Consider the following 27,838-nt stretch of genomic DNA (forward strand, 5'->3'; position numbering starts at 1 on the left):
GTGAGTATTAAGAAACAAAAAGAAACATTTTACACAAGGGTATAAAAGGAAATTAATATATAATGATATAACTTTATATATAATGATATAACTTTCACGCGAAACTAAAATTTTCGTGTGTTTTATAGAGGAAAATATTTTGAGGAAAATCAAACAGTTGCAGAATATTACTTTCCTGAAAACTTATAATTCATTCTAACCAAACTAACCTTAAGGGTCCGTTTGGTTAGACGGAAATTTTTGATGGAAAGTGAAAGTGAAGTGAAAGAAAGAAAAATCAAGTTTTCTGCATGCGTTAGTAAGAAAAAATTTCAACAAAGTTAGAGAAAATATTATTTTATTAGTTTGGATGGCATGAAAGGGAAAAAAAAATGATTTACTTACCAAAACTACCCTCACGATTTAAAATATTAAAAAAAAATAAATTAATTTTGTGTCAGATGAATCATCTTTATACCCAATTATTTATATTAATTTTTAGCAATTAAATAGTAAAATAATGGATTAATAATAATTATTATTATTAATATTATTTATATTCATATTTAAATTAGACAAAGTAAGGAGGACTATATTTTAGTTGTCATATTCTTTTTATTTTCTGTTTTCAATAATAATTATTTATATTTATATGTAGAATATAATTCACTTATCATAACATACTCATATTTTATCATAAAATAATGGATTATTAATTACTATTATTATTATTTATATTCATATTTAAATTAGAAAAACTAAGGAGCACTGCATTTTAGTTGCCAAATTTTTTTATTTTGTGTTTTTAATAATAATTATTTATATTTATATGCAGAATATAGTTCATTTATGATAACATACTCATATTTTATTGAATTATTAAATATATCTTTTTTTAAGCCCCCTCGAAGAAACATTAAATGGCAACTCTAGAATAAAAATTGTCATGCAAAAGTAACATATTTTATAATTCATGCATAATAATTTTATGGTTCATGCATAATTTATCAGTTCCCTTTCATATTTTTTATGAATATGAACCACCTCTATGTAAATTTTTCTGTGCAAAAATTACACAGTATAAAATGTTATTCAGTTCAAAGCTGTGAAGATAGTAAAAAATAAATATTATATTGATTTCCATTCATGTAAAATTGTTATATCATATAAATAATATGATGACTCAAATTAATCTCTTCTCATATTTCTATTGAGATATTGATAAAAATTAAAAATTATATTATTTAATATTCTACCATTCAACTCTTAATTTATTTCAAAAAATTTTAGGTAACGATGTATTGGATATAATCAAATTATGTGTCCCAATATATAATAATTGTTGGAATCTTTTCTAAGTCTGAATTTAATAACCACTATATTTGTTATGTGAAAAAGAAATGGAGAAACAACTTGGCATAATAGGAATTTTGGAAATAAAATGACAGTTTTGTGCGAGAAAGTTAACTTTCTTGTGTTTTATGCGGGGAAATATTTTGGGAAAATTTATCAATGCGGAAATCTCACTTTCCCAAAAAATTTCCCTTTCTAGGTAACCAAACTCCTAAAAATTAAATTTTTTTTCCGTTTCTTTTCCTTTCTACCTACTTCACGCTAACCAAACGAAACCTAAGTGAATATACTAAAATCCGGTTCAATAGCTTAATTTAACGCGGTTATGCTTTGCACATATTCCATAATGTACCTATTTTGATTTGGTGTCATTTCTTGCTTTTCTCACCCTATCCATTTATTGCTTCTCTCACCTATCTATTGCTGGATTCCAGTTGTTGCTATCAAGTTATTTTGAAAATTGAAAAATACTTTTCCATAATGGGACTGGGATCCTCTGCTGTAAACAGGTCGTACTGTACCTATGTTGAAGTGAAAAAAGAAATTATTTTTAAATTGGTAACGGTAGAGTCTAACAGAAAAAGGAATGACGTTAAAAAAAAAAAATTGAAAGTAAAAAAGAAAAAGGAAAAAAGGAAAATAAAATATCATTTCTGCCGCATCCCTACCAAAAAAAACCAAAAAAAACAAACAAACAAAAAAAAAAAAAAAAGGAAAACAAACTTCAGAGCCTCCCTCCCTCGTCACCGTACGCCATCTCCCTCTCTCGTCATTGTGTATCTTAAAATAGCATACTGAGTATTGGGTTTTTCAGGTATCAATTCGTCCCTGTCTTGTATTTTCAGGTACTCACCCTTTCTTTTTCTGTTTTCTCTTCATAAACCCTAACTCTCTCCCTAAAAATCACACTTATTTCTGCACAGTATATTATTATACTGGAAAAGACAAATAATTTAGAATAAAAAATTCAACATATAAATTTTGTATGCTGATTTTTCCATTTTAATTTTCACGCTATTTTGGAAACTCGGTTCTTCCATATAAACCTCTTTTTCTTTTGTCCTCGAGAAGGCAGTGGAGAAGGATAGGAAATGAAATTTTGAGTTATTCCAATCTAAATTTAATTTCCTCCCATCTATCAATTTACCATGTATAATATTCACACTGAAAACAAAGCAAATATAGATAATTGATAATCCATAAAGTAAATTAATATGTGGAATATGAATAATTTATAGTTAAATAAGACAACTTTATATTATATATATGACCAACGATCATTCACAAATCATGACCGGTACATCTAGATTCTCATTTATTTATTTATTTTTATTTCGATATATATATATATATATATATATATATATATATATATATATATATATATATTAGTTATCATACGTTTATCATCGTTATGTTTCATGCAATTGCAGTGACAAAAATCATGCAACTTGAGTGTAGTGAGAATTAGAGAAATTAGGTAATTAACAATTAGCACTTGTACTTGCGAAGATTTGTCCTAAGACTAGAGATTAAACAAAACTAAAATTAATAAAACTAAAATTAAAATTAACCTTCAGTTTGATTGCTGGTAAAACGTGGGAAGAGAAACAAAATCAATTTCTTGATTTGGTGTCATTTCTTGCTTCTCTCACCCTATCCATTTCTTGCTTCAACTCACCTATCTATTGCTGGCAACAAATGAGGCTTGTACTCCTTTATATAAGTATCATATTCCAGATTAGGATGACTAACAATAATTGTCTAAAAATATTTACAAGCTTACATAACTCTCTCCTCCTCTAGAACATTCTCTACTTTATACACCACTCCAACATTTTACAACTCTCCAAACTCTATAACTCTTGTAAGTTTTTAGAATCCTATTCTTACACATGCCAACAGTGACGGATTCAGAAAATTTTGTAAGGAGGGTGGTCTTTTAATTTGTAGGGGCAAATTTATATAGTGGGTTCATTTTTGTAATTTCAATGGAGTTTTCTTCATAAATTTTTAAAAATTTAAAATAAAATGCCAAAAAATATATATATATATATTCAGTTGGGGCAAATTGTAATATTAGTGGAGGCATCTTAAAAAAATTTCAAAAATTTTAAGTATAAAAAACAAAAAAAAAAAAATAATCTAGTGGGGGCAAATTATAACTTTAGTGGAGTATCTTCATAAATTTTAAAAAATTTAAGATATAAAATACAAAATATAAAAAATCCATTGGAGACGGTCCCATGCTAGGTCCGTGCCTGCATGCCTAGCAGAGTCTTCTTTACTCCATAACTCTAAAACACTCTTCTTTCACATATTTAAAAGTCTACATAACTCTCTGCTTCTCTAGTAAATTCTCTCCTCTATACACCACTGCAACATTTTAGAATCCTCCAAATCTCCACTCAATTCTAGAAGACTTGAATCAAATTCTATACGCATGCCAACCGGAGTCCTCCTCAGTCACTGGTGTAGCATAGTCATTTTTTTTTTTTTCCCTTTCAATTTTCAAAATAAAGATCAAGAATTTAAATCCAAGTAGGTGCATGTGTAATTTGTCCAGAGAAAGCGCCACTGTAAAATCTGACAGTTAAAAAATGTGTTATTTGTCTAGGTTAAAAAAATAATAATAATAAAAAATAAATTTAAATGTTAGAAACAAACTACCTTACCCTTAGGGGCAAAGTTAGCATAGTCCTGGCAGGTGCCCTCTTGCTCCATGTTGCCCATTAAATTGTTTATATAAAAATTTGCATAATGCCCCTAAAATTATTTTTCTTCTAAATTTTTTTTTAATTTTTTATTTCTTTTCTTCTTATTCCTCTTCTTTTTCTTTTTAATTCTCTTCAAATAAATTTGTATTCCCTTTATTCAATCAAATCCTAAATTTTTCCCTTCAATTTTGTGCTGTTGCAATGTTAGTTGTCACAGGGGTAAATTCTAAACACGAATCTAGTGCCTTGTGATGGCACTAAGCCAGAAATATGAACAACTTTCTCTGAATTTCTAACTTAGCTCAACCAACTCACACTTGCTGCCTAAAACACACAGCAAGTAAAACACCCTCACACACAAGTATAGTTGCAAGAATGTAAAAACAATAATACCCACGAATTTACAGAAGTACAAGGCTTCCAACCTTTTACTATTATTTACAAAACAGTACAAGGAAATGCCTCAACCTGCAGAAGCATACAAGAGTCTCTCACAACACAACTCTGTATCTCACTCTCAATCTGCCCTTTCTACAAAATCCACATTAGCAATATATAGGCAAACTCTCAAAACCGCCCACTAAAGTGGTGGATGACACCCTCATCCACCTAGGATCATGTTGGCACCCACTAAGTGTGCCAACACTACATATGTAGTTGACAAGCCCAACTACTAACTTGTTGGCACGCTCTGCTCATGCTACTTGTCCACAGGAAGTTACACATTATCTGTCAGCTTCTATATATCAGCATAGTGGAAGAAAACCAACTCTAACCATCTGTGTGTTGTCCCCTCAGATCTGTGCCACATGCATGATAAGTTACACAGCACACCCCCACTCCCCATAATATATGCATATGAGTGGGAAGTTGGGAAGTTACTCAACACACTAGTGGGAAGTATTAGTAACTTCCTCTAACCAACTGAGCCCACTTAGTAGGAAGTGTAACTTCTCCCAACCAACTAAGCCCACTTAGTGGGACGTGTAACTTCCCCCAACCACCTGAGCCCATTTAGCCATCTTCTGTAACCATAAGCCATGTCTGAGTCCCCTGAGCCAACCTTGCACGCTGAGTCTTGCCTACGCCCACTGCCTTGTGCCCATGTCCTTGACTTGACTATGCCACAAGTCTATGACTTGTGTGGTCCATGCTTTAAGCAACATCTGAGCCAACCTTGTGAACTTAGCCCATGCCAAGCCCACTTATCTGCACCAATATATAAATGTCTCAAAGTGCACGACATCCAAATCGAGTGCCGTCTATGCCAACCATCTTCTATGGACTCAAGGTACATTCCATAAAGATCCCGAGCCAAAACTCCAAGCTTCACTTTTTCGCCATATTTACGAAAATGTCACTGGGTATCCCCAGTGCACGCTGACAGCATCCCATGACTGTTAGTGGACTTGTCGAGGTCCCAACCCCATAACATAAGTCCATTTATTATTATTATTATTATTATTATTTATGAAGTTCAGTATGCCCACTAAGCCAAATATCTGGCTCCTGCCTATTTACCCTCATTATTGTCTTTTTTACTCATTTAGATACACATGAAAAATAAACAATTTCACTTAGAAAACCCTCATTATAGTTTTTTACTCAATCAACAATGCAATTTGGCGAGTTACTCGCTCCACTACTTTTCCCTTCCTTCCAAACTTCATTTATGTCCCTATTGAATTCTTCGTGAAATTTGAATTTGAATGTAAGAATAAGTGTAACACCTGATTGTTGTAGTAACATGGGCCCAGTTTTTTTTTTAATTTTTTTTTTTGCTATCCAACATGGGCCCATTTTTTATTTTTTATTATTCATTTCTCATTTGTCCAAATACCTCCTCACTTTCTCTCATTATTCATTATTGACCTGATTGTTGTGGCAGCAACATGGGCCATTCCCATTTCGCAAACCCAATCCACGATGTCTTATATCAGTGAAATACTCAGACCAATCTGGTTTGTTCGTCCCAAACATCAAACTGCCATCTAAATCTAGAGCAGGAAAATGAATCACCGGGGCCTGAAGGAGCTGCTCTTAAATGACCTTTCAAACTATATTTGGCAATATTTTTGACAATTTTAAAATATGAAAGGTCTTTTGAGTTTGAGAGGTCATTTGAGAGACCTCTTATATGGATAAAAATAAGGCACTCCAATGGACTCTCAAAAGACCTCATCCAATGGACTCTTAAAACATGAAATGATTGTTATGTTAAAAAATAACATTTTGGATGAAATGTACCATTGGAGCATAATTGTAAAAATATAGCATTTTGACATTGTAACTCCCCTCAAAATATAGATTTGGCATGAAAATATTGCATTTTGCATTGAAGATGCTTTTATGAGAGTTCTCTTCTTTTTCTTCTTCTATTTTTTTTTTTTGGTCTTGAATCCATCCATGGCTAGTGAGACTGTTATGTTAAGTGTTAGACCAATTTAATTGTCTAATACTACCCATGTTAAGTGTTAGACCAATTTACATGCCTAATACTACCCTTATGTTATGTTTGGGGGTGCCGTTTAGTTCAAATTTTATATTAAATTTTTTTCAATCTAAAATACAAAGCATTGATTCAGTGCAGCCAAACATAGCATTAATGTATTATTTAATTTCTTTAGTTGCAGTTCTTGTTATGTGTACTATATATTAATTTATATAAGTGCTCAATTAAGTCTTCGTTTTTATATTAGTAAGATTTCAGCATGATTACCAACATGTCAGTGGTTTAACAGTATAGACCCTTACATGAAACCTATTAGTCCGAAAGTGCCATGGAGAGCAACAAAAGTCCACGGACCTCTAATTGAGAAAAACAAGTAAAATCTCCTTGTGCATTAAGACCCATAGTAATAACAAAAAATGTGCAAAACTATAAGCAGGAAAATTGTCAACTTATCCATAATTGTTTAGTCAAAACAAAAATTCAATTTGATCGAACTATCTAGTTTCGTTTGTTTACTGTGGAAAATGTCTGGTTTCAAGATTTATCATCTGGAATCCCATTTCCATTACACCTATTTAGATTTTTTATTTTTTTTTTCCGATCTAGTTAGTATATAAATATATATTGCTGAAACATGAATTAAAGTAGAGATCTTTCAGAAGTGGAGGAATAACTGTACTGTTCGGACGAGGGGTAAAACAGTATTCATTATGGAATTCATTAACAATAGTGCCAAAGCTCATGGAGTGTATCTGTATTTGGCGGAGTAGGTGAACGTACTCCGATAGGAAATAATCTTTACATTAAAAAATGAAAGAATCCAAATGTGTATGGTACCAATTAAGAAAAAAAAAAAAAAAAAAAGATTTTATCATAGATTGAAATCAAGCAGAGTTTGTGATATTATTATTATTATTTTTAATCTAGAAGTAGATGGAATTGTTGAATACGACCCTCAACACACTTTATTCTACTCTTTCATTAGTCAATAGAAGTAAATGGTTTTAATAGTCATAATTATGGAATTTTGAAAAATATTTACTTACAGATTAGAGTTCAAATCAAAGTTAAAAGGCGGTGATGAGAACCGAGTTCAAACTTATGATTTTTATCAATCCACACTTTGTTATTTCTCTTCAAAGGGCGGTTACGATCAGAAAGAAGGTCTTTCTCAACCAACTGGTTTCACGCCGGGGGAACACAACATCGAGTTGATCCAACAGTGATACTGATTTCAGCATGCATGATCTGTATTCATTTTCTTCTCTTTCTGCCACATATCTCTCTATTAATCTTTAGACCAGACAGTGAATCGCTTATTCATATAAGCGCAGTTGGGGTAAGCAGGATCGGTATGTGCAAATAGAAAAGGAAGGGCACTGTAAGCTAAACAAAATCATTCAAAAAAGCTTTTAGTTTTCTCCCATACCTCAATACTAAATATTTTGTACTTAAAAAATGGAAGAACATCTCACCCTAAAGAAAAAATATTAAATTTTAGTGTTGTTGTTTACTTAAAATCAAATACTACACAACTAAATAAAATTGAAACTAATAGATATCAATAAAATAAATAAAATTAACATGAATCATAAAATCAGTACTCATCATGCTTTTGTTATCAATATTGAAAATTGAGATACCACGAGGAGTATAAAATCAGTACTCATCATGCTTTTGTTATGGTTAAATAATATTGCCGCATTCTTTACACTTCCCAATTTCCATTCAATAAGAATGGCACCAATTTTATATGTGGGTGTTTTCCTTCTACTTGGATGCTGATCAATCTTAAATTGCTGCAGGAAGTTGACAAGAAGGCAAGTGAAGAAATAAAAACAATTGAATATGATAGTGGAGAGGAAGAAAAGCCTACATCTGAGGAGCAAGGAGTCACCAAGTCCAGCACTCGCAACCCCTATTAGCTGAACTGGAAGAATAGATCGAGAATAAGCAGATTGAGCCTCCTGTTGTTGAAGAGGTGAAGAAGAAGAGTGGTGATACTACTGCTATCTATATCCCAGTTGAAGATACTTCTAAAGAGGCACAAGACTCCATTCCTAAATCACACATGTCAAGTGTTTCAGAACCAGTAAGCGACCGGCATGAAAAAGGCAACCAGAGGAACAACAAGAGACCGAGTCTGCTGAAAAACAACCCAAAGAAGAACCAACAATGGAGTCTGTTGAGGAACAGCCAGAGGAGCAGCCAAAGGTAGTTGATGTTTTTGAACAGTCAGGTGAGGCCGCCAAGGAAAAAGAGGAGGAAGTGGAAGTCTTATGTATCAAAGAGTCGAAAGCAGAAGTAAAAGATGAAGAAAATTTAGAAGTAGAATTTAGAAAGGAATAAATTAAAGAAACAAAGGAACATCCCAAGATAGTTGATGTAACCAAATCATCAGCTGAATCTTTTGCAGATGAAGTTTCACCCGTCAAAGAATCAGAAGCAGAGTCTCAAAAAGAAATTCAGGATCAGTTGCTGAAGAAGATGAAAAACCACAACAATCTAAAGTTTCTGAACCAGTTGAGAAAGAATGTGCAGAAGTTGATCCTAAGGAAAGTGTAGAGGTTGAATTAGCCAAAAATTGAAGGGACTTTGGTTGAAAAGGCTGAAGATACCTAATTATTTAAGGATGAACAAACCCCTAAAGAGGAACCTCTTGTAACCGAAACTTTGGATCAAGTTTCTTCAACCACAGAGGGAGCTCCAGTTGATTTAGCAAATAGAAAGGGATGTACAGAAAAGGCTGCTGCATAGGATACAGAGAAAGGCCATTGTGGTTGAAGAGTTGTCAAAAGAGGAAGTCACGAAGTCTGTAAATGATGAAGCAAAGGATGCAAAACCAGAAGAAAACATTGAAGAGAAAGAAGTCATACCTGAGTAATTGAATCAGCCTGAAACAAAGAAAGTTGAAGTTGTGAATTCCATTTCCACTACGGAGGTCATTGAAAGATATTTGAATGTAGAGAGTGCTTCTTCTAGAGACACTGAACTTGTTGCTGAAAATGGGAAAGTAAACGTGAAAAGCGACACAGTGGCTTCTCCTGAAACAAACAAAGATGGAGAGGTTGGGGGAGAGGTGGATGAAAAGGAAGTAAAAGGAAAGGAAACTGCAAAAACTGGTGAAACAAACTAGGAGAATGAAAAGGAAGTTGGTGATGCTGCAAAACCTGATGTTCCAATTCCTTAGTCTTCTACCAAGAATGGTGATGACACAAAATACATCCCAACACTCTCCTGAAGAGGAGGTTTCCGCAAAACCCACTCAAAAGCTATTAAACAACATTGTAGCAAAGGTGAAGCAAACACGCGTGAAGGCAAAGAAAGCTATCATTGGAAATCTCCACTCTCAAATCAATATCCTCCGTGACTAAGGTTGGTGTTAAAGTCAAATAAAATGACTAAAAACTTGGAATTTTCACTCATTTTAGTGTGAGATAATATTTGATTCAGCTCTATTATGTGATGTTGTTGGTTACTTGTGCTTTGTTCAATATTGTTCAAAATAGGAAGATTGTTTTCTTTTTCATTTTATTCGTTTTAGCTGAGTGTATACATGGTTTGTTTATTGGTGTTGTGAGTACTGGTCATACGAAAGAACTTTTTAATTGTTTTGTGTGTCATTATGACTTTTACTGTGTGTTGCACTCAGATAATTTTCGTTCCTTCAATGAGTTTGCCTAGTGTTGATGGAATTGGTTGACAAGCTTTCGTGCTGGACTCAACTATGAGACAATGTCATGTACTTTTTGCATTTGGTGACTGCTTTGATAAAGGCAATCTTGATCTGGAGCATTAGATTTTGAAAGATACACTTGACTAACATTATCCATACTCTCTCTTTCTCTTATATATGCTTTCTTGTCTCACCAGTCACCAATAATCCATGTCGATTCCAGATACTGATGGTGTTTAGTATTTGGTGGCTCTTTACAAGATAGGCTTTTAGGGCGTCTGCAATACAAATTATATACCATTTTCTATGACAAAATTTGCACGACGTAAAACTGTTCTATGTTATAGTGAAAATTATACAGTGTATCCAAATTGTTGAACTGTACAAGCTGAGGATAAGGAGTCCAAGGACATGGTTGAATCAAATAATGTGTGTTGACTGTGAAGCGAACTAAGGAATGTGCACAAAATAAAGGTCACTGAATCAGTGAATCAGGTACTTTCACTTCCATAATAATGTCAAGCAGAAAATGTTATGGATCTTAATACATAATGCTTGAAATGTTGATGTGATAAAGGCTCTAAGTATATACATAGTAGGTTCTTCATAACCCTGTTGATTACAAGAAATGGGACGATGAACCAAGAAAAATTCATGATTGCATGACTAGAAAGTGCATTGTTCTAATGGAAAAAGAATGGGCACCACAAACTTGGAAAGAGGCCAATTTTCATTGACAGAGATTATGACAAACACAAACATCACCACACATAAATTGATAAAAATTGAGTGGTGGTACTTTTGATCTTTGAACACATGAAGCAATAATGCAATCAAAGTCACATGTAACAAATGAACCAGCTTGATGACTTGGTGGACCTAACCTAATACATAAAAGATGGCTCCTCACTCATCCTAGAGATGATCATATTCAAACAATGATTATCAATACCGTACCAACTGTAAACGCACAAGGGCTCATTTTAGGTCACAAAATTAATAAAGGATACCTTCACAATTCACTTCATGTTAAAAGTAGTGTCATATAATCCAGACAATCTGGAGAAGAATTCATGATATCTAGTACATAAAAAGCATGCATAGAGCTTCCAATCATTGCTTTATCCCATATGAATGGTATATACACAGAGATATGGAATGAATATGAAAATTTTGAAGAGACCAAATCAAGTCATTTGACCATAAAACAATGTTAACAAATGATAGGAAAATCTAGAGTGAACGCGCCACCTGATTTTGAGTCTAAGCAGCACACTTCTAAAACATGCACACACAACGAGAGACTCATACAGTTTGATTTCATTCCTTAAACTGCCATTCCCTACGACACATAGGGCAATGCGCTTGAGTTGTCTGCGAATTCACCCATTTCAAGATGCAATGAAGATGAAACGCATGATTGCATGCACCCCACACTGTAAGAAAAACAATAAATCAATCAAAGCTTCTTTCAAGGAACTTTATATTACTATAAAAATTATTTAAGCCTAGTATAAATCTATAAAACATACACTTAATAAAAGGATACATCATAAACAATTAAAGAGCTATACACCAGCAACTAATGACAAATCATATGTATTTTCCAATATTGAATCAGGTTGATTACTTTTACAAAAAGTATGAAATTGCACGGGAGGCTGAGAGACCACGCACTTCAGCCAAATGTCGAGGAACTACTTAGTAAAGAGAAGTAGAACAATGTTCTTAAGAAAAAATCATTTTTAGTCATGTCGCATTTCTTCAAGGATCAATGGCAACACATTTTGAAGCTCATCTCATGGTAATTGCACAAGGCAACACAAGTTGTGAAGCTTAATTTCAAATATGGCAACTAAAATTGATCCCCAAAGCATTTGTCATGCCTCATACACCATTGAAAACTCAATGAGAAATTTTCACAAAGCATGACTCGGATGCAATCTAAAGAACACTGATATTTTAAAACTCACACATACATAAATGAGAAATTATGCAAGAAAATATACCAACATTTACAAGACATGTCGTAAGACATTTCATAAATGAAGCCAGTAACTTACTAAGCGGGCAATCATCTCCAGGGAGTTTACAATCAGGACAACAACCGTCAAATGCCATCCTACAGATCCCACATGTTTCATCCTGCGCATCCCAAGTCCATGAAGCAACAGCATGCCACCTATACGTAATAGAATAGCAAAATATTACAGTTCCCTACCATATTAAAAAGATCAAGAAACTAGCAATATTTACAAGAGATTAAAGGACATACTCTGGTCATGAGCCCAACAGTGTTTCATAAAGGAGAAGGTTAATGGAAAACTGTTTCTACAAAGATCTCAAAAATATGTTGCATTTGATTTTTCCGTACAAACAATTTGCAATAAATAATTTTAAGAAGTTTGAATATATGAATGAAAAACAATATGTTACTCCTCTTATTAGCTAATAAACTCGCCCCCAATAATGCAGAAATGAGATTTACTACATAAGTCACCGAGTACTCAAACCACAAAAATATGTTGCATTTGCAATAAATGATTTCAAAAAGTTTGAATATATGGATAACAAACAAGATCTTACTCCTCTTACTAACCAATAAACTCGCCCCAATGTTGCAAAAATGAGATTTTCAAGATAACTCACAGAGTACTCGTACCAAATAAAACAGATTTTACAAAGAACTCAAGCATATGTTGCATTTGCAGTAAATGATTTAATGAAGTTTGAATATATGAATGGTGAACAATATGTGACTCCTCTTATTAACAAACAAACTCGCCTTAATGTTGCAGATATGAGATTTCCTAAATAAGTCACCAAGTACTCATAACAATATATAACATAGAGAATACAAATACAAAACCAAACCAGAATACTAAATACAAAAGTAATTGAAAATATATTTAGAAAATATCAATTTAAGTCATAAAAAAGAAGTCCTTGGCCTTCTTGGATTTCTCAATCATTATGTATCATGGATGGGAACCAAAAATCACGTAAACATGAAATTGCATTAACCCATCGAAGTGACCAATTTAGGATTCTAACCATTTTGCACTCAAATATTTCAGATTTTAGATAATTATTAAAAATGTGGATTAAATTTAATAAATAATTTGAGATTGAGGGTGAGAAATGAAAACGCCATCATTCTTAGGCTATATACAGGAAACATGGGCAATATTACAAACAATTTAGAAAATTTCCTAATATTCAGGACCATTGCAAACAAAACCCAGAAATAACACCGTAGACGATAGATTTATATTCTTTTTTTAAAAAAAATTTATTTTTTGGGGGGTTAGCGATAATTTGGATTTTATATGCAAAAGTGAGGAATTTCTGCAATAATTTTAGAATCACGAGACATATGGTACATCAAATTCATTTATTTCACTCAATTGGGGGAAAAAAATTATCTTCATCCCAACAAGTAACAAGATGTTATAATCCTCCCACCACACAATGATCCAATCAGTTTTTTAAAAAAAAAAAAAAAAAAATCAGGAATATAAGCTAACAACAAGAACAATATCAAAAGTATATATACACACACATACACATACAGCTGCATATTTATTTATTGAGCAGAGGAACAAATATCATGAGAAAGGATACGCAAGACTTTGACTTTCATCTTCTTTCCCCCTGCAAAACGAACACCTCACGGTTTGCAAATACATACTATTAAATAAAAAATAAATAAATAAACGAATTAGAAGATGCAATGTTAACAAATCAGTTATTTATCGAAAAAAATATATATTAACACATCAGACTCACAAGTAAAAGAGATAAGGGAACAGTGACTTCTTCAAGCTCCGTTTGGCTACGGAGAAAGACGGGGAAATGAGAAGAAAAATCTCGAAAGGAATTTCTTTCCTTAAAAAAAAAAATTTCGATTCCCGAGAACCAAACAGAAAATCAGAAAACAGAAATACTGTATGAGGCATAATGAAGAACAGCAAACACCAACACAGTTTCTGTGTTCGAATTTTGAATGCGAAGGAGCGTTCGCAAACGGGCTGGTCATGTTCTTTTGTTATTTTTTGGGCCCATAATCCAAAGACCTTTTTCTGAGAAAAGTGGGCCTTTTGTTTTCACAACTAGCCCAGAATAGTGGGCCTCTTGGATATGTTTAGGAGCATGAATTTATTTCTTAGAAAAAGATTTTAATTAAATTTCTTTCAATTCTAATTTAGAGCGAGATTTGATATTTTCAAATATAACATAAGTTAAGCTTGTCTCCAATCTTTTTGTTCAATATTCTAAATTGGCAGGATCGATATTGGATATTTAAATTTGTAACATTAATAAATAAATAAAATTTCAAAAACAAAAAAATTAAACCAGAGGCATGTTTGATTCAATTCTTTGAAAATAGTTCTCCCAAGTTATGGAAACAATTTTGTACAAAACTATAAAGGTGTGTGATGCATTTTGTAAAACCCTACCATCAGAGCAATCCCACATATTGGTCAAACAAATATAGTTTATGACATTGTTGGTAATAATTTTGACCAAGTATTACTGATTTTCCAAGATTCCAAATAAAATTCTATGGTTCTTAGCTGACAAGCAAATGGGATATTTTTTCAAGAAATTATTACACGGCCAATAAAAATTGACACGTGAGTAAATATGTCAGGTTGTCAGTTTTTTTTCGCTGTTCAATAGTCTGAGTACATGAAAAGTTCTTAATAGTTGTTGCTTTAAATTTTCTAACTTGACCTTTGTAGAGGAAGAAATCTGAATACAACAAAAGTTTAGACAAGTACAATAGCATTCTTGAACTCCCTTCGTTTAATTGCTCCACAATTTTGAATAAAGTCCAAAAGCATTCCACACTAAAGGAAAAAATAAAAGTGAAACTAAAAAAAGACAGTTCATAAAGGAGCATAAAATGAAATTTGAGGGGCCATTAGTTGTTCAACAAATCACATGGTTAATTACAACCATCAGAAAGGAGGAACTTATAAAGAAGGATCTTTAAAAAGAAACTTCACTTAACAACTTTATTATAGGCAATTACTTTTTTGCTATGTTTAGCAGTATTGAATCGGCACCTTGGATTGGGGATTGGAGAAATTTTAGTACAAAGTTTAAACTAAATTTTCTCCAATTCCAAATCCAAAGCACCGATTCCGTAATCCCAAACATAACATTAGGCTTTAGCTTGGAATTACTAATGACCTCCTCCTCGGCTATGTATGTATCTATATCAATGTTCAAAGAGGTGAAAATTTCAGAAAGGAAATGAAAGAAGTGTGACATACAAGAGAGAATCCTGAGTTATTACTGAAATTGCTATATGAGGTTTCTTTTGATTCTTTGATATTTTTACACTGATTTATATTCATTAGTTGTTGTAATTTTTAAGGGGCATGATGACTTGACGTCATTCTCACATTCCTCTGGCTTATCACCGACAGTCTGTTTACAATTTCAAACTTAACGATGGCAACTAAACACGAGGATTGCGCTCGTTGCGGGACTTAACCCCGTCATGAGCAAGCCAATGTTTTCATAAATGTGATAGCCAAACAATACCCCTGTGGTGGTCATCTCTATTGGTTTCTGTGTGAGTGATCTCAAATGGTTTCAGATAAAATGCAAAATGAACATTTACTTGCATGAATTGGTATAGAGTGGTATTATTCAATTTGTCATAAAACAACCATTGCCAATAGAATTTACTTGACTGTACCCAAAATAAATAAATAAAAATTACTTGACCATTCTATTCTTGATTTCAGCATGTTAATGACAGAATTAATTCCATTATATATTTTATATTATAACCAACAATATGGACTAATTAGGTTCTAGGGTCAGTTTGGGATTGGTCATCTAGGTTTGAAAATGGCTTTGCTCATTGGAAGCTCATTAACTCCTTCCTCTCCTTTCATTTTTCTTTACTGTCTACCATTATCATTTGCCAAGCATGAACTCTGAAATAAAATTACTAAGCTAAAAAAAGGAATTGCAGAAGAAAAGAAGAGAAAAGTGGGGTTGTTAGACACTGAAATGCCAAAAAGGGAAAGGTTTGCTATATGTACAACTTTACAATAAGGCTCGCAGAAGCAACCACCACCCTTCTTCATCGGAATTTTTAGGGTCCAAAATCAGAGGCATCTTTCATATCACAAGACATGCCGAAGAAATAACTTGTTATTAGCTTGACAAGACTGTACCATTGTTGCAACAATTTCTTAGGCACTGTCCCTCTTGTCAAAAGCATTACTTGAGCTAACTCACAAATTGTAGTAATATAATTCCTAAGAATGAGAATTGGAGCATACACACGCCAACATAATAGTGATGCATAACAAGCTTGAGCACAAACAAATATACTCACATTATTCATTTCATTTCTTGTAATTCAGAAACTAGAAATCACAATTTAAACTAGATTACAATGTATGAGACTTAACAAATGTAGAAATGGAACCACACTATTCTAAATGGACACTGCTGCAGCATGTCCTTATGTTTCTGAGACATATCGAGTTGCAGCCTGGATCCTGGCTATGTAAGCAGAAGCTTTCCTGTCAATACCCGGCTCAGCTACCCAACGGCCTGTGTCTTCATCGCTAGGCCACACTTTATAAGCTTTAATTGAGCCATCATACGAGTCTTCAACTTTCCGCGACCTCTTAGTTTTAAAGATGTTGAAAAGAGCAAAGGCAGAAGAGGACTTCTTCTGCTGCTGCTGCTGATGTAGCCTGTTGTTGCCTCCCATACCTCTTTTCTCTCCGAATCACACAAAAGGAAACCTCAAGTTCAGAGAAGAATTTAGTAGTGTACTCTCTTGTGATTGTCATGGCAAAGAAGCTCTATTGAATTTATAGCAGGAGTACCTTTAATTTGTTGGGATGATTCAAGGGTGGAGGATTTAGAGAATTCAGGACCGTTGATCGATTCTATGGTCTGGATGAAATGTAATGCCACATTGAAAAATGAATCTTTGTTGGTAAAACTTTGGCAAAGCACGTGTTGTAGGCCGCTCTTTTCAGAATTGGACCAATCTTTATGGTGTTTCTTTCCACTTTCTTCTCATATTAGAAGAAACTACAACTCTTTTCCCCGTAATTCTTTATCATTAGTACTACCCACTAATAATACTTGTAAGAGAATCCTCATGAAAATGCTGTCCAGGTTGGCTTTAGTTGTTACTCACATTACAATTAACTTCAACCAATATGACTACAATCATCTAGTTACATGCCCTTGCACATTACTTCATAGTTCATAACAAACAACGATTGATTATACTTTACTCGCTCTTAATCTCCATTTCACACACACACACACACACACACACACACACACATATATATATTAAGTTGTCACTATATTGAGTTGAGGCCATTAGTTGTGAATCTAGGGGGCATCTAGACTGCTAGAGTGTGAGGCATGAAAAAAAGCAAGCTAGATATTTTAGTTAATCAATTTCATCAAAATTAAAAAAAGTGGGGTGTAAATGCTGATTGAAAATCTTACATCCTTTTATTTTATTTAGTATAACCATAAGCACATTTTTATAATGCTATTCCTCAGTGGTTCTGCAGATTGCATACCTTGACAAGATAATCATGTCCCATAAGATAGGTTAAGAACATGTTATGTATATATAATGAATCTTCTTTGCCATCAGACTTTTGTGAAACATAGAATTGGTCATAATATGTGTCAAATAGGATAAGAACTTCGAATTATTCTAGGATTTCGTAAACATCAGTAACACAATTCTCCTTCCTTCTATGCTTCTCAGGGGAAGTTTAGTTAACTTTGAAATGTACAATTTTGGGACTTCAAGCATTATTCATGATTTAAAAACTTCAATCTCTTTGTTTTGAGATTTTACACTAATTTTTATGTTATTGCACAATTTTTAGTTACAGTATCCTCTGCAAAATGTGGAATAAATGACCAATGGGATCCAAGAATTTGTACTTATTTTCATAGCTCAAAACATGGGACTAACACATTTTTCATACACTCTGGTAATTTTTTTTTTTAACCTATGAATTAAGAAGTAAACTTTCTAGCCTGACGTGGCAAGTGACCTCCTCCAGTATGCTTCCATATTAATGTTAAAAGAGGTGGAATTATTAAGAGGACAATAGGTGCAGAAAGGAAAATTTACTAAAATTAGTATGCTGGAATGTCTTTTAATTCTTTGATACATTCACTTTGGCCAAAACACAAAAGTCATTGATTTGTGCAGCTGATATACAGCTGTTAGCCAAATCGTACCATACTGAAAGCCCGAAGGACAATGAAGGACTCGTGTGAGCTAAGCCAAGTAGTTTAGAATCTTTAGATAAATGCCTGATCAAGGAATTACAGCTGAGGCTTGAGCATCTTTTCTTTCAACCAACAATTCAAATTACAGTTTTTAACCAACAGATAGACTGTTGACATTGATAGCATGATTCATTTGGAGCCCAAAACTAAGGGAAATGGCCCTTGACATCATTCATTCGCGACATGAATGCCAAATGCACATTTTTTTTGCATGAACAAACCTTGCCAATAGATTTAGTTGATTGGTTCTGCTCTTGATTATTGCTTAAAAAACTTTAGAAAATTTTCACAATGTTGCCCACAGATTTAGTTGTCAAATTCAATTTAGGACTAATTAAGTTTTTCGGTCTGCCTAGGACTGTCTGCATGAGCTTGAAAATTATATGTGCTCTTATTAGTTCCTTCTTGTCTTATTATTTTACTCTGCTATCAAAACCTTTTTGATTCATGAAGGGTAAATTGTGGAAAGAATGAATAGCAAGATTTCGATAAAAAGGAAGGGAAAAGTAGGGTATTGTTGGAAACTCAAAAGCCCAAAAAAGTGAAAGGTTGAGAACAATAATTCTGTACTACAATGTACAATGATGCTTGCAGAAGAACCACCATCATTCTTCGTGGGAATTCAGTAGTATTAATAAATAAATAAAATAAAATAAAATAAAATAAATCAGAAGCATGTTTGATTTAACTCTTTGAAAATAGTTCTCCTAAGCTATGGAAACTGTTTTTACAAAACTATAAAAAAAAAATTATGCATTTTGTATCTCTTGATAACCCTGAAACCGTACCATCCGAGCAACCCTGACAGGTTGATCAAAAACAAATATAGTAGATGATGTTATAGCTACTATTACTGATTTTCCAAGATTCCAAGTAAAATTCTATGGTTTCTTAGCTGATTATCAAATGGGATAATTTTTCACCGCAAAGTTCAATACACATTACAAATCCTAGAATTTGAAAAGTTCTTAATAATTGTTTGCTGCAGAGAAAGGGGTAATTGTTGCTTCAAAATTTTCTGACTGGAGCTTTGTAAAGGAAGACATCTACAGTAGTATTCTTGAACTCCCTTTGTTTAATTCTTCCACAGTATTCAATAAAGTCCAAAATATCTCCATATTAAATGAAAAACCAAAAGTGAAACTTTATAAAGACGCTACATAATGGAGAATAAAAGGAAATTTGAGGGGCTTAAAACCATCACTTGTTCAACACAGCACATGGTTACAACCATCAGAAAGAAGGAATAAATAAAGCCCAATAAGTAATTACTTTTGACCTCCTCCACTATGTATGTTTTTCTGCATCAATGTTCAAAAGAGGTGAAAAAATTCATGAGGAAGGAAAGAAGTGTGTCATACAAGAGAGAATCCTGAACTGCTATTGAAATTGTAATCTTGGGTATCTTTTGATTCTTTGATATTTTCACTGCTTTATAGTCATCAATTGATATTTCTGTCGCGAGCTAGCCAAAGATTTCATTAATCTGTATAATTTCAGATAAAATGCCTAAACAAATACATTTATTTTACCTGTATATAATAGCAGTTAAGCATCTTCCATATCATCCAACTTTCAAAAGAAGTACAACTTTTAACTTATGAAGAGAGTATTGACATTTTTGGCATGATCATTTGGAGTCCAAAGATGGGCTAAAGGGTGACATTCTCTTGCATGAATTGGTATCTACTGATAAAAACAACCATTGCTTGTAGAATTTACTTGACCATTCTATTCTTGATTTCAGCATGTTGATGAAAGATTAATATAATTATATATTTTCTTTTAAAACCAACAATATGGACTAATTAGGTTCTAAGGTCAGTTTGGGATTGATCATATGAGTTTGAAAATGTCTTTGCTCTTTGGATGCTCGTCAACTCCTTCCTCTCCTTTCATTTTTCTTTACATACCATTATCATTTGCCAAGCATGACCTCTGCAAAGGAAATTACTAAGCTAAAAGAAGGAATTGCAGAAGAAAAGAAGAGAAAAGTGGGGTTGTTAGACACCATATGTACAACAATCACAAAGTTTTTCTTGTAAGTTTCTGATATAAATTACCTAGTCCAAAACATAGTCACAATAGTAATGCATACAAACTTGAGCACAAACAAATATTCACACTCTAAACTAAATTACACTGTATGAGACATAACAAATGTAGAAGTGAAACCACACTCTTCTAGCTGGACATTGCTGCAGCATGTCCTTATGTTTCTGAGACATATTGAGCTGCAGCCTGGATCTTGGCTATGTAAGCTGTAGCTTTCCTGTTAATACCAGGATCAGCTACCCAACGGCCTGTGTCTTCATCGCTAGGCCACACTTTATAAGGCTTTACAGAATCATCACCACCGTCTTCAACTTTCCGCGACCTCTTAGTTTTAAAGATGTTGAAAAGAGCAAAGGCAGAAGAGGACTTCTTCTTCTGCTGCTGCTGCTGCCTGTTGTTGCCTGCCATGCCTCTTTTTCTCTCCAAATCACACAAGGAAATCTCAAGTTCAGAGAAAAATACACTTAATAGTGTACTCTCTTGTGATTCTAACGGCAAAGATGCACTATTGAATTTATAGTAGGAGTTACCCTTATTTTGTTGGGATGATCCTAGGGTGGAGGATTTAGAGAATTGAGGACCGTTAATCAATTCTATGGTCTGGATGAAATATAATGCTAAAGTGAAAATGAATCTTTGTCGGTAAAACATTGACAAAGCACATGTGTTGTAGGCCACTCTTTTCAGAATTGAACCAACCATTCTAGGTGGGATGTTAAGTACTGTCCAATTTTATGGTGTTTCTTTCCACTTTCTTCTCATCTCAGAAAAAACATTGACCCCCTTTTTCCCAATTCTCTCTCATTAGTCCTATTAACTAATGATACTAGAAAGAGAATGTTATTCCACATGAAAATTCTTTCCAGGTTGGCTGTAGTTGTCACTTACATTGCATCACCAAAATACCCATCATCCAGTCATATGCCCTTGCACATTATTTCATACCAAACAACCCATCTTCTTCTTCTTCCTTTTTTTTTTTAAAAAAATATATATATATATACATATATATCCTGCCAAATAAGACAGGCAACCACTTGCACAGTACTTAATCTCCCTTTCTTTCCTTTTCAGATTTTTTTGAGTGGTCACTTCATTAAATTTAGGCTGTTAGTTGTGAAATATATGTAGGCAATATCTAGACTACTAGACTGTAAGGTATAAACAAAAGCAAGTTTATAGCTAAATATTTTAGTTAATCAAAATAAGACTTTGAATTATTCTAGGATTTCATACGTGACAGTGGAAATGTACAATTTTGGGACTTCATGCATTATTCACGATTTAAAAACTTCAGTCTCTTTGTTGTGAGACTTTAAAAAAGAAAAAAGAAAAAGAAAATCATGTTATTGCAATTATACTACATTTTTTCTTGGTGGGAAGTACACACAACATAGTTAAAACTATCCCCTGCCAAATTTGGAATAAATGATTAATGGGATCAAAAAATGTGTACTTATTTTCATAGCTCAAACACAGGACTAAGATTTATTCTAATAAAACCAGAAATTCCCAGATGTTAGACTGAAATATGGCAAAAACTCAAAAAATCATTGATTTGTGCTACTGATATACAGCTGTTAGCCAAATCATACCATACTAAAAGCTTAGCAAACTTTGGAATATCTTTATTATTGTTTGAAACAACTCTTGCCAATAGATTTAGTTGTTGGTTCTACTCTTGATTTTTGCTTAGCATACTTTAGAATATTTTTAAAATGTTGCTCACAGATTTAATGTCAACTTATGTTTAGTAGTCAAAGTTTTATGATCAGTCTATCTGTATGAGCTTCAAAATCTATATGCGCTCTTAATAGTTTCTTCATGAACTCTTATTTTCCTCCGCTGTCAAACCATTTTGATTCATGAAGGGAAAATTGTGGACAGGAGTAGTAGCAAGATTTCAATAAAAAAGGAAGGGAAAAGTAGGGAATTGTTAGAAACTCAAAAGCCCAAAAAAGTGAAAGGTCGAGAACAATAATCATGTACTACAATGTACAATGATGCTTGGAGAAGAAGTCCGAGAATCTGAAAATTTCTTATTAAGTTAGTTGAGAGAGGGGTGATTCTTGCTTAAAATTTTATTACTGAACCTTAATTTGTAAAGGAAGAAATCTGAATACAATAAAAAGTTTAGACATGTACAGTAGTATTCTTGAACTCCATTTGTTTAATTCTTGCACAGTTTCGAATAAAAGTCCAAAAGCTTAATTCCCATATTAAAGGGGGGAAAAAAGTGAGACTTAAAAAAGACAGTACATAATGGAGCATAAAAGGAAATTTGAGGGGTTTAAAACCATCACTTGTTCAACACAACACATGTTACACAAGGTTAGAACCATCAGAAAGTAGGAACTTATAAAGCATCTTTACAAAGAACCTTCACTGATCTATATGCTCATCCTTCAATACAGTCCATTTAAAAGAAAAAATAAAGGCCAGTAGGCAATTACTTTTAGGCTTTAGCTTGGAATCACTTGTGACCTCCTCCATTATGTAATATGTATGTCTTTCTGCATCAATTTTAAAGGGGTGAAAAAAATCTCAAGGAAGGAAAGAAGTGTGACATACAAGAGAGAATCCTGAATTGTTTTTGAAATTGCTATCTGGGGTATCTTTTGGTTCTTTGATATTTGCACACTGATTTATAGTCATTAATTGAAGTCATTTTTGCCACGAGCTGGCCAAAGTTATCATTATTCTGTTAAATCCAAACCATACCACTAGGTGGTCATCTCCTTCCTGTGTGAGTGGTCTCAAATAGTTTCATACAAAATGCCTTAACAATGACATTGATTGTACCTGTATATAATAGAGGTTAAGCATCTTCCATATCAATAAACTTTCAACGGAAGTACAGTTTTTAAGCTATGAAGAGAATATAGACATTTTGGCATGATTCAATTGGAACCCAAATGGGCTGAAGGGGATATAACACTATCTATTAGTGGCACGAATGCCAAATGAACATTCACTTGCATGAATTGGTATCTACTGGTATTATTCAATTGGTCATAAAACAACCATTGCCAAACTTGACTGTACCTAAAAAATAAAAATAAAAATTACTTGACTATTCTATTCTTGATTTCAGCACGTTGATGACGGATTTAATTCCATTATATATTTTATTGTATAACCAATAATATGGACTAATTACGTTCTAGGGTCAGTTTGGGATTGATCAAGTAGGTTTGAAAATGTCTTTGCTCTTTGGAAGCTCATTAACTCCTTATTCTCCTTTCATTTTCTTTACTATCATACCATTATCATTTTCCAAGCATGAAATCTGAAAAGAAAATTACTAAGCTAAAAGAAGGAATAAAAAGATTTCAGAAAAGATAAGAGAAAAGTGGGGTTGTTTGACACTAAAATGCCAAAAAAGTGATGCGTCGCTATATGTACAACTTTACAATAATGCTCGCGAAAGCAACCACCACCCTTCTTCATGGGAATTTTGAGGGTCCAAAATCAGAGGCAACAGTAATATTCTTTAATTCAGAATCTTTCGTATCACAAGAAATGCCGAAGAAGTAACCTGTTTTTAGCTCGACAAGACTGCACCATGGTTGCAACCATGCCTTATGCACTGTTCCTCTTTATTCATCCAAGAATATCCACAATGTGCTTTTCCAAAAACTCTTGTCACAGACTCACAAGCATGATATAATTGCTAATAATGAGAATTAGAGCATACACATGACAACAGTCACAGAGTTTTTTCTTGAAGTTGCATAATAGTGATGCATATAACAAGCTTGAGCACAAACAAAAATTCACATTATTAATTTCATTTCTCATAATTCAGAAACTAGAAATCACAATTTAAACTACATTACAATGTATGAGACATAACAAATGTAGAAATGGAACCAAACTATCCTACATGGACACTGCTGCAGCATGTCCTTATGTTTCTGAGACATATCGAGTTGCAGCCTGGATCCTGGCTATGTAAGCCAAAGCTTTCCTGTCAATATCAGGCTCAGCTACCCAACGGCCTCTGTCTTCATCACTAGGCCACACTTTATAAGCCTTAATTGAGTCATCATACGAGTCTTCAACTTTCGGCGACCTCTTAGTTTTAAAGATGTTGAAAAGAGCAAAGGCAGAAGAGGACTTCTGTTGCTGTTGCTACTGCTGCCTGTTGTCACTCCCATGCCTCTTTTCTCTCCGAATCACACTAGCAAATGTCAAGTTCAGAGAAATATATACTTAATAGTGTACTCTCTTGTGATTCTAATGGCAAGGAAGCTCTATTGAATTTATAGCAGGAATACCCTTAATTTGTTGGGATGATTCAAGGGTGGAGGATTTAGAGAATTCAGGACCGTTAATCGATTCTATGGTCTGGATGAAATGTAATGCCACAGTGAAAAATGAATCTTTGCTGGTAAAACATTGGCAAAGCACATGTGTTGTAGGCCGCCCTTTTCAGAATTGGACCAACCATTCTCTGTGGGATGTTCAACTACGTTATGGTGTTTCTTTCCACTTTCTTCTCATATTAGAAGAAACATCAGACTCTTTTTGCCAATTCTTTCTCATTAGTACTACCCTCTAATAATACTTGTGAGAGAATCCACATGAAAATGCTGTCCAGATTGGCTGCAGTTGTTGCTCGCATTACATTTAACTTCAACCAAAATGACTACCATCATCTAGTTACATGCCCTTGCACATTACTTCATAGTTCATACCAAACAAAGATTGATTATACTTTATGCGGTCTTAGTCTCCATTTTTTCTTTTTCAGAATTTTTTTTGTAAAGTTGTAACTTCATTGGGTTGAGGCCATTAGTTGTGAAATCTAAGGGGCTGGACCATGAGGTATAAACAAAAGCAAGCTTATAGCTAAATATTTTAGTTAATCAATCAGGATAAGAACTTCGAATTATTATAGGATTTCATAACCTTCAGTGCACAATTCTCTTTCCTTCTTCTATGGTTCTCAGGGGAAGTTTAGTTAAGTTTGAAATGTACAATTTTGGGACTTCAAGCATAATTCATGATTTAAAAACTTCAGTGTGATTGTTTTGAGACTCTAAAAAATATTAATTTTCATGTTATTGTAATTACTCTACATTTTTTCTAGTGGGATGAAGTACACAACATAGTCAGTATCATACAAGTTTAGTATGACCCTTATAGAGGGCAAAAAAATCCGGGCGCAACACATGGGAAGTTTAGTTAATTTTGAAATGTACAATTTTGGGACTTCATGCATTATTCATGATTTAAATACTTCAGTCTCTTTGTTTTGAGACTTAAAAAATAAAAATAAAATAAAATTCATGTTACTGAGATCAAAGAACGTGTACTTATTGTCTTAGCTCAAACATGGGACTAAGATGTATTCTGATAAAACCAGAAATTCCCAGCTGTTAAATTGAAATATGGGCTTTGCATACACTCAGATAAATACTATGAGCATTCCAAAAAATTACTAAAATTAGTATGTGGGAGTGTCTTTTAATTCTTTCAAAAAAATCATTGATTTGTGCTACTGATATACAGCTGTAAGCCAATCATACCATACTAAAAGCTGAAGGACTTGTGTGAGTGAACACAAATAGTTTAGAATCTTTAGATAAATGCTTGATGAGGGAGGGACATGGAAGTACAACTGAGGCTAGCTTTAGCATCTTCTCTTTCAACCAACAATTCTAACCACAGTTTTTAACCTACAGATAGAATATTAACATTGATGGCATGATTCATTTGGAGCCCAAAACTAAGGAATTATATGTTTAGTTGTCAAAGTTCTATGATCAGTCTAGAACTGTCTTTGCATGAGCTTGAAATTTTATATGTGCTCTTAATAGTTTCTTCATGTCCTCGTATTTTACTCTGCCGTCAAACCATTTTGATTCATGAAGGGTAAATTGTGGACAGAAGGAAGAGCAAGATTTCAAAAAAAAAAAGGAAGAGAAAAGTAGGGAATTGTTAGAAACTCAGAACCCCAAAAATTTAGTTGTCAAATTCAATTTAGGACTAATTAAGTTTTTTGGTCTGCCTAGGACTGTCTGCATGAGCTTGAAAATTATATATGCTCTTATTAATTCTTTCTTGTCTTATTATTTTTCTCTGCTATCAAAACCTTTTTGATTCATGAAGGGTAAATTGTGGAAAGAATGAATAGCAAGATTTCGATAAAAAGGAAGGGAAAAGTAGGGTATTGTTGGAAACTCAAAAGCCCAAAAAAGTGAAAGGTTGAGAACAATAATTCTGTACTACAATGTACAATGATGCTCGCAGAAGAACAACCACCATTCTTCATGGGAATTATGTGGATTCCACTCAGAAGTAATTTCAATGTTCTCTAAATCAGTATCCTAGATGCCACTTTAAAAGCTGAAGAAGTGACTCAACTTAGCTGGATAAAACCGTAACATGGTTTCAACCATGTCTCACTGTCACAATGTGGTTTTCAAACACTCTGTTAAAACTATGCAGTCAAGCTAGCATAAAGTAACACATGACACAGTTGTCCCAAGTTTATGCTTCAATTCATGATATAAATCACTTGAATCCATTTTGAATCCAGAATAATGAGGGCCTTTATAAAATAATGAGTTAACCACATAGCATTCCTAATACAAATGATTTTGAGAGAACATAAGAAGTGTTTTACTACCCAAAAAAAAATTGTTTTGTTTGGAAAATGGTTTTTCTAAAACTCATCTTCTACAAAGGACCTTTTGAAATTATTTAGTAATATTATAGTTAGAGAACCAAAAAAAAAAATAGTACTATAATTGTTCTTGAAGCATAAACTCTACAAAGAAGAAGAAATAAAACACTTCCAAAAAAGGGAGAAAAATTTTAGACACTCGAAAACCAAAAAGTGAAGACTGAGAAGAATTATATGTATAATAATCCCAGTGGAAAAAAAAAAAAAAAAAAAATCACCCTTCGTTGGAATTTTGATGACTTCAAATGTTAGGACACTCTAGTATTGCTATGCATAATCTGTACTCAAATGTATGCATTCAGGCTAGCATTGAAGTTACAATAACACATTTGTATGTACTTACTATGATAAGGGATTGAAGGAAACACATGAAATTTATCCCTCAAGTTCTGTAAACACTTAGTCAACATGAGAGCTATGTCCTAGTTCTGCAATAACTCTCGTCAAAAACTATGCACTCAAACTTTCAAAACTAATCATACTAATACAATTGTGCTAATAATGAAAAAACAGAATAAAAACTACTTAAAAGTTACCCCCAACCCCATCATAGTAACATGTTTAGAACAGACTACACATAAAGTGAAGATAAGAAG

The 27,838-nt window shown here is 33.3% G+C and overlaps 1 protein-coding gene across 1 annotated transcript; it reads right to left on the reverse strand.

Annotated features, from left to right (window-relative positions):
• Positions 1 to 11,194: 11,194 nt before the first annotated feature.
• On the reverse strand, positions 11,195 to 12,461 carry LOC132301115 (anaphase-promoting complex subunit 11-like). The gene is made up of 3 exons (XM_059798395.1): positions 12,453 to 12,461; positions 12,241 to 12,394; positions 11,195 to 11,613 (listed from the first exon to the last, which is right to left on the reverse strand). The coding sequence occupies exons 1-3, from the start codon at positions 12,459 to 12,461 to the stop codon at positions 11,498 to 11,500; spliced, it is 279 nt and encodes a 92-aa protein (XP_059654378.1). The 3' UTR covers positions 11,195 to 11,497.
• Between the last annotated feature and the right edge of the window lie 15,377 nt (positions 12,462 to 27,838).

Source organism: Cornus florida, unplaced genomic scaffold (genome assembly GCF_030987335.1).
Source record: "Cornus florida cultivar Cherokee Brave unplaced genomic scaffold, ASM3098733v1 CherokeeBrave_3.0.0_Hap2_Chr03, whole genome shotgun sequence".
NCBI classification, from domain to species: domain Eukaryota; kingdom Viridiplantae; phylum Streptophyta; class Magnoliopsida; order Cornales; family Cornaceae; genus Cornus; species Cornus florida.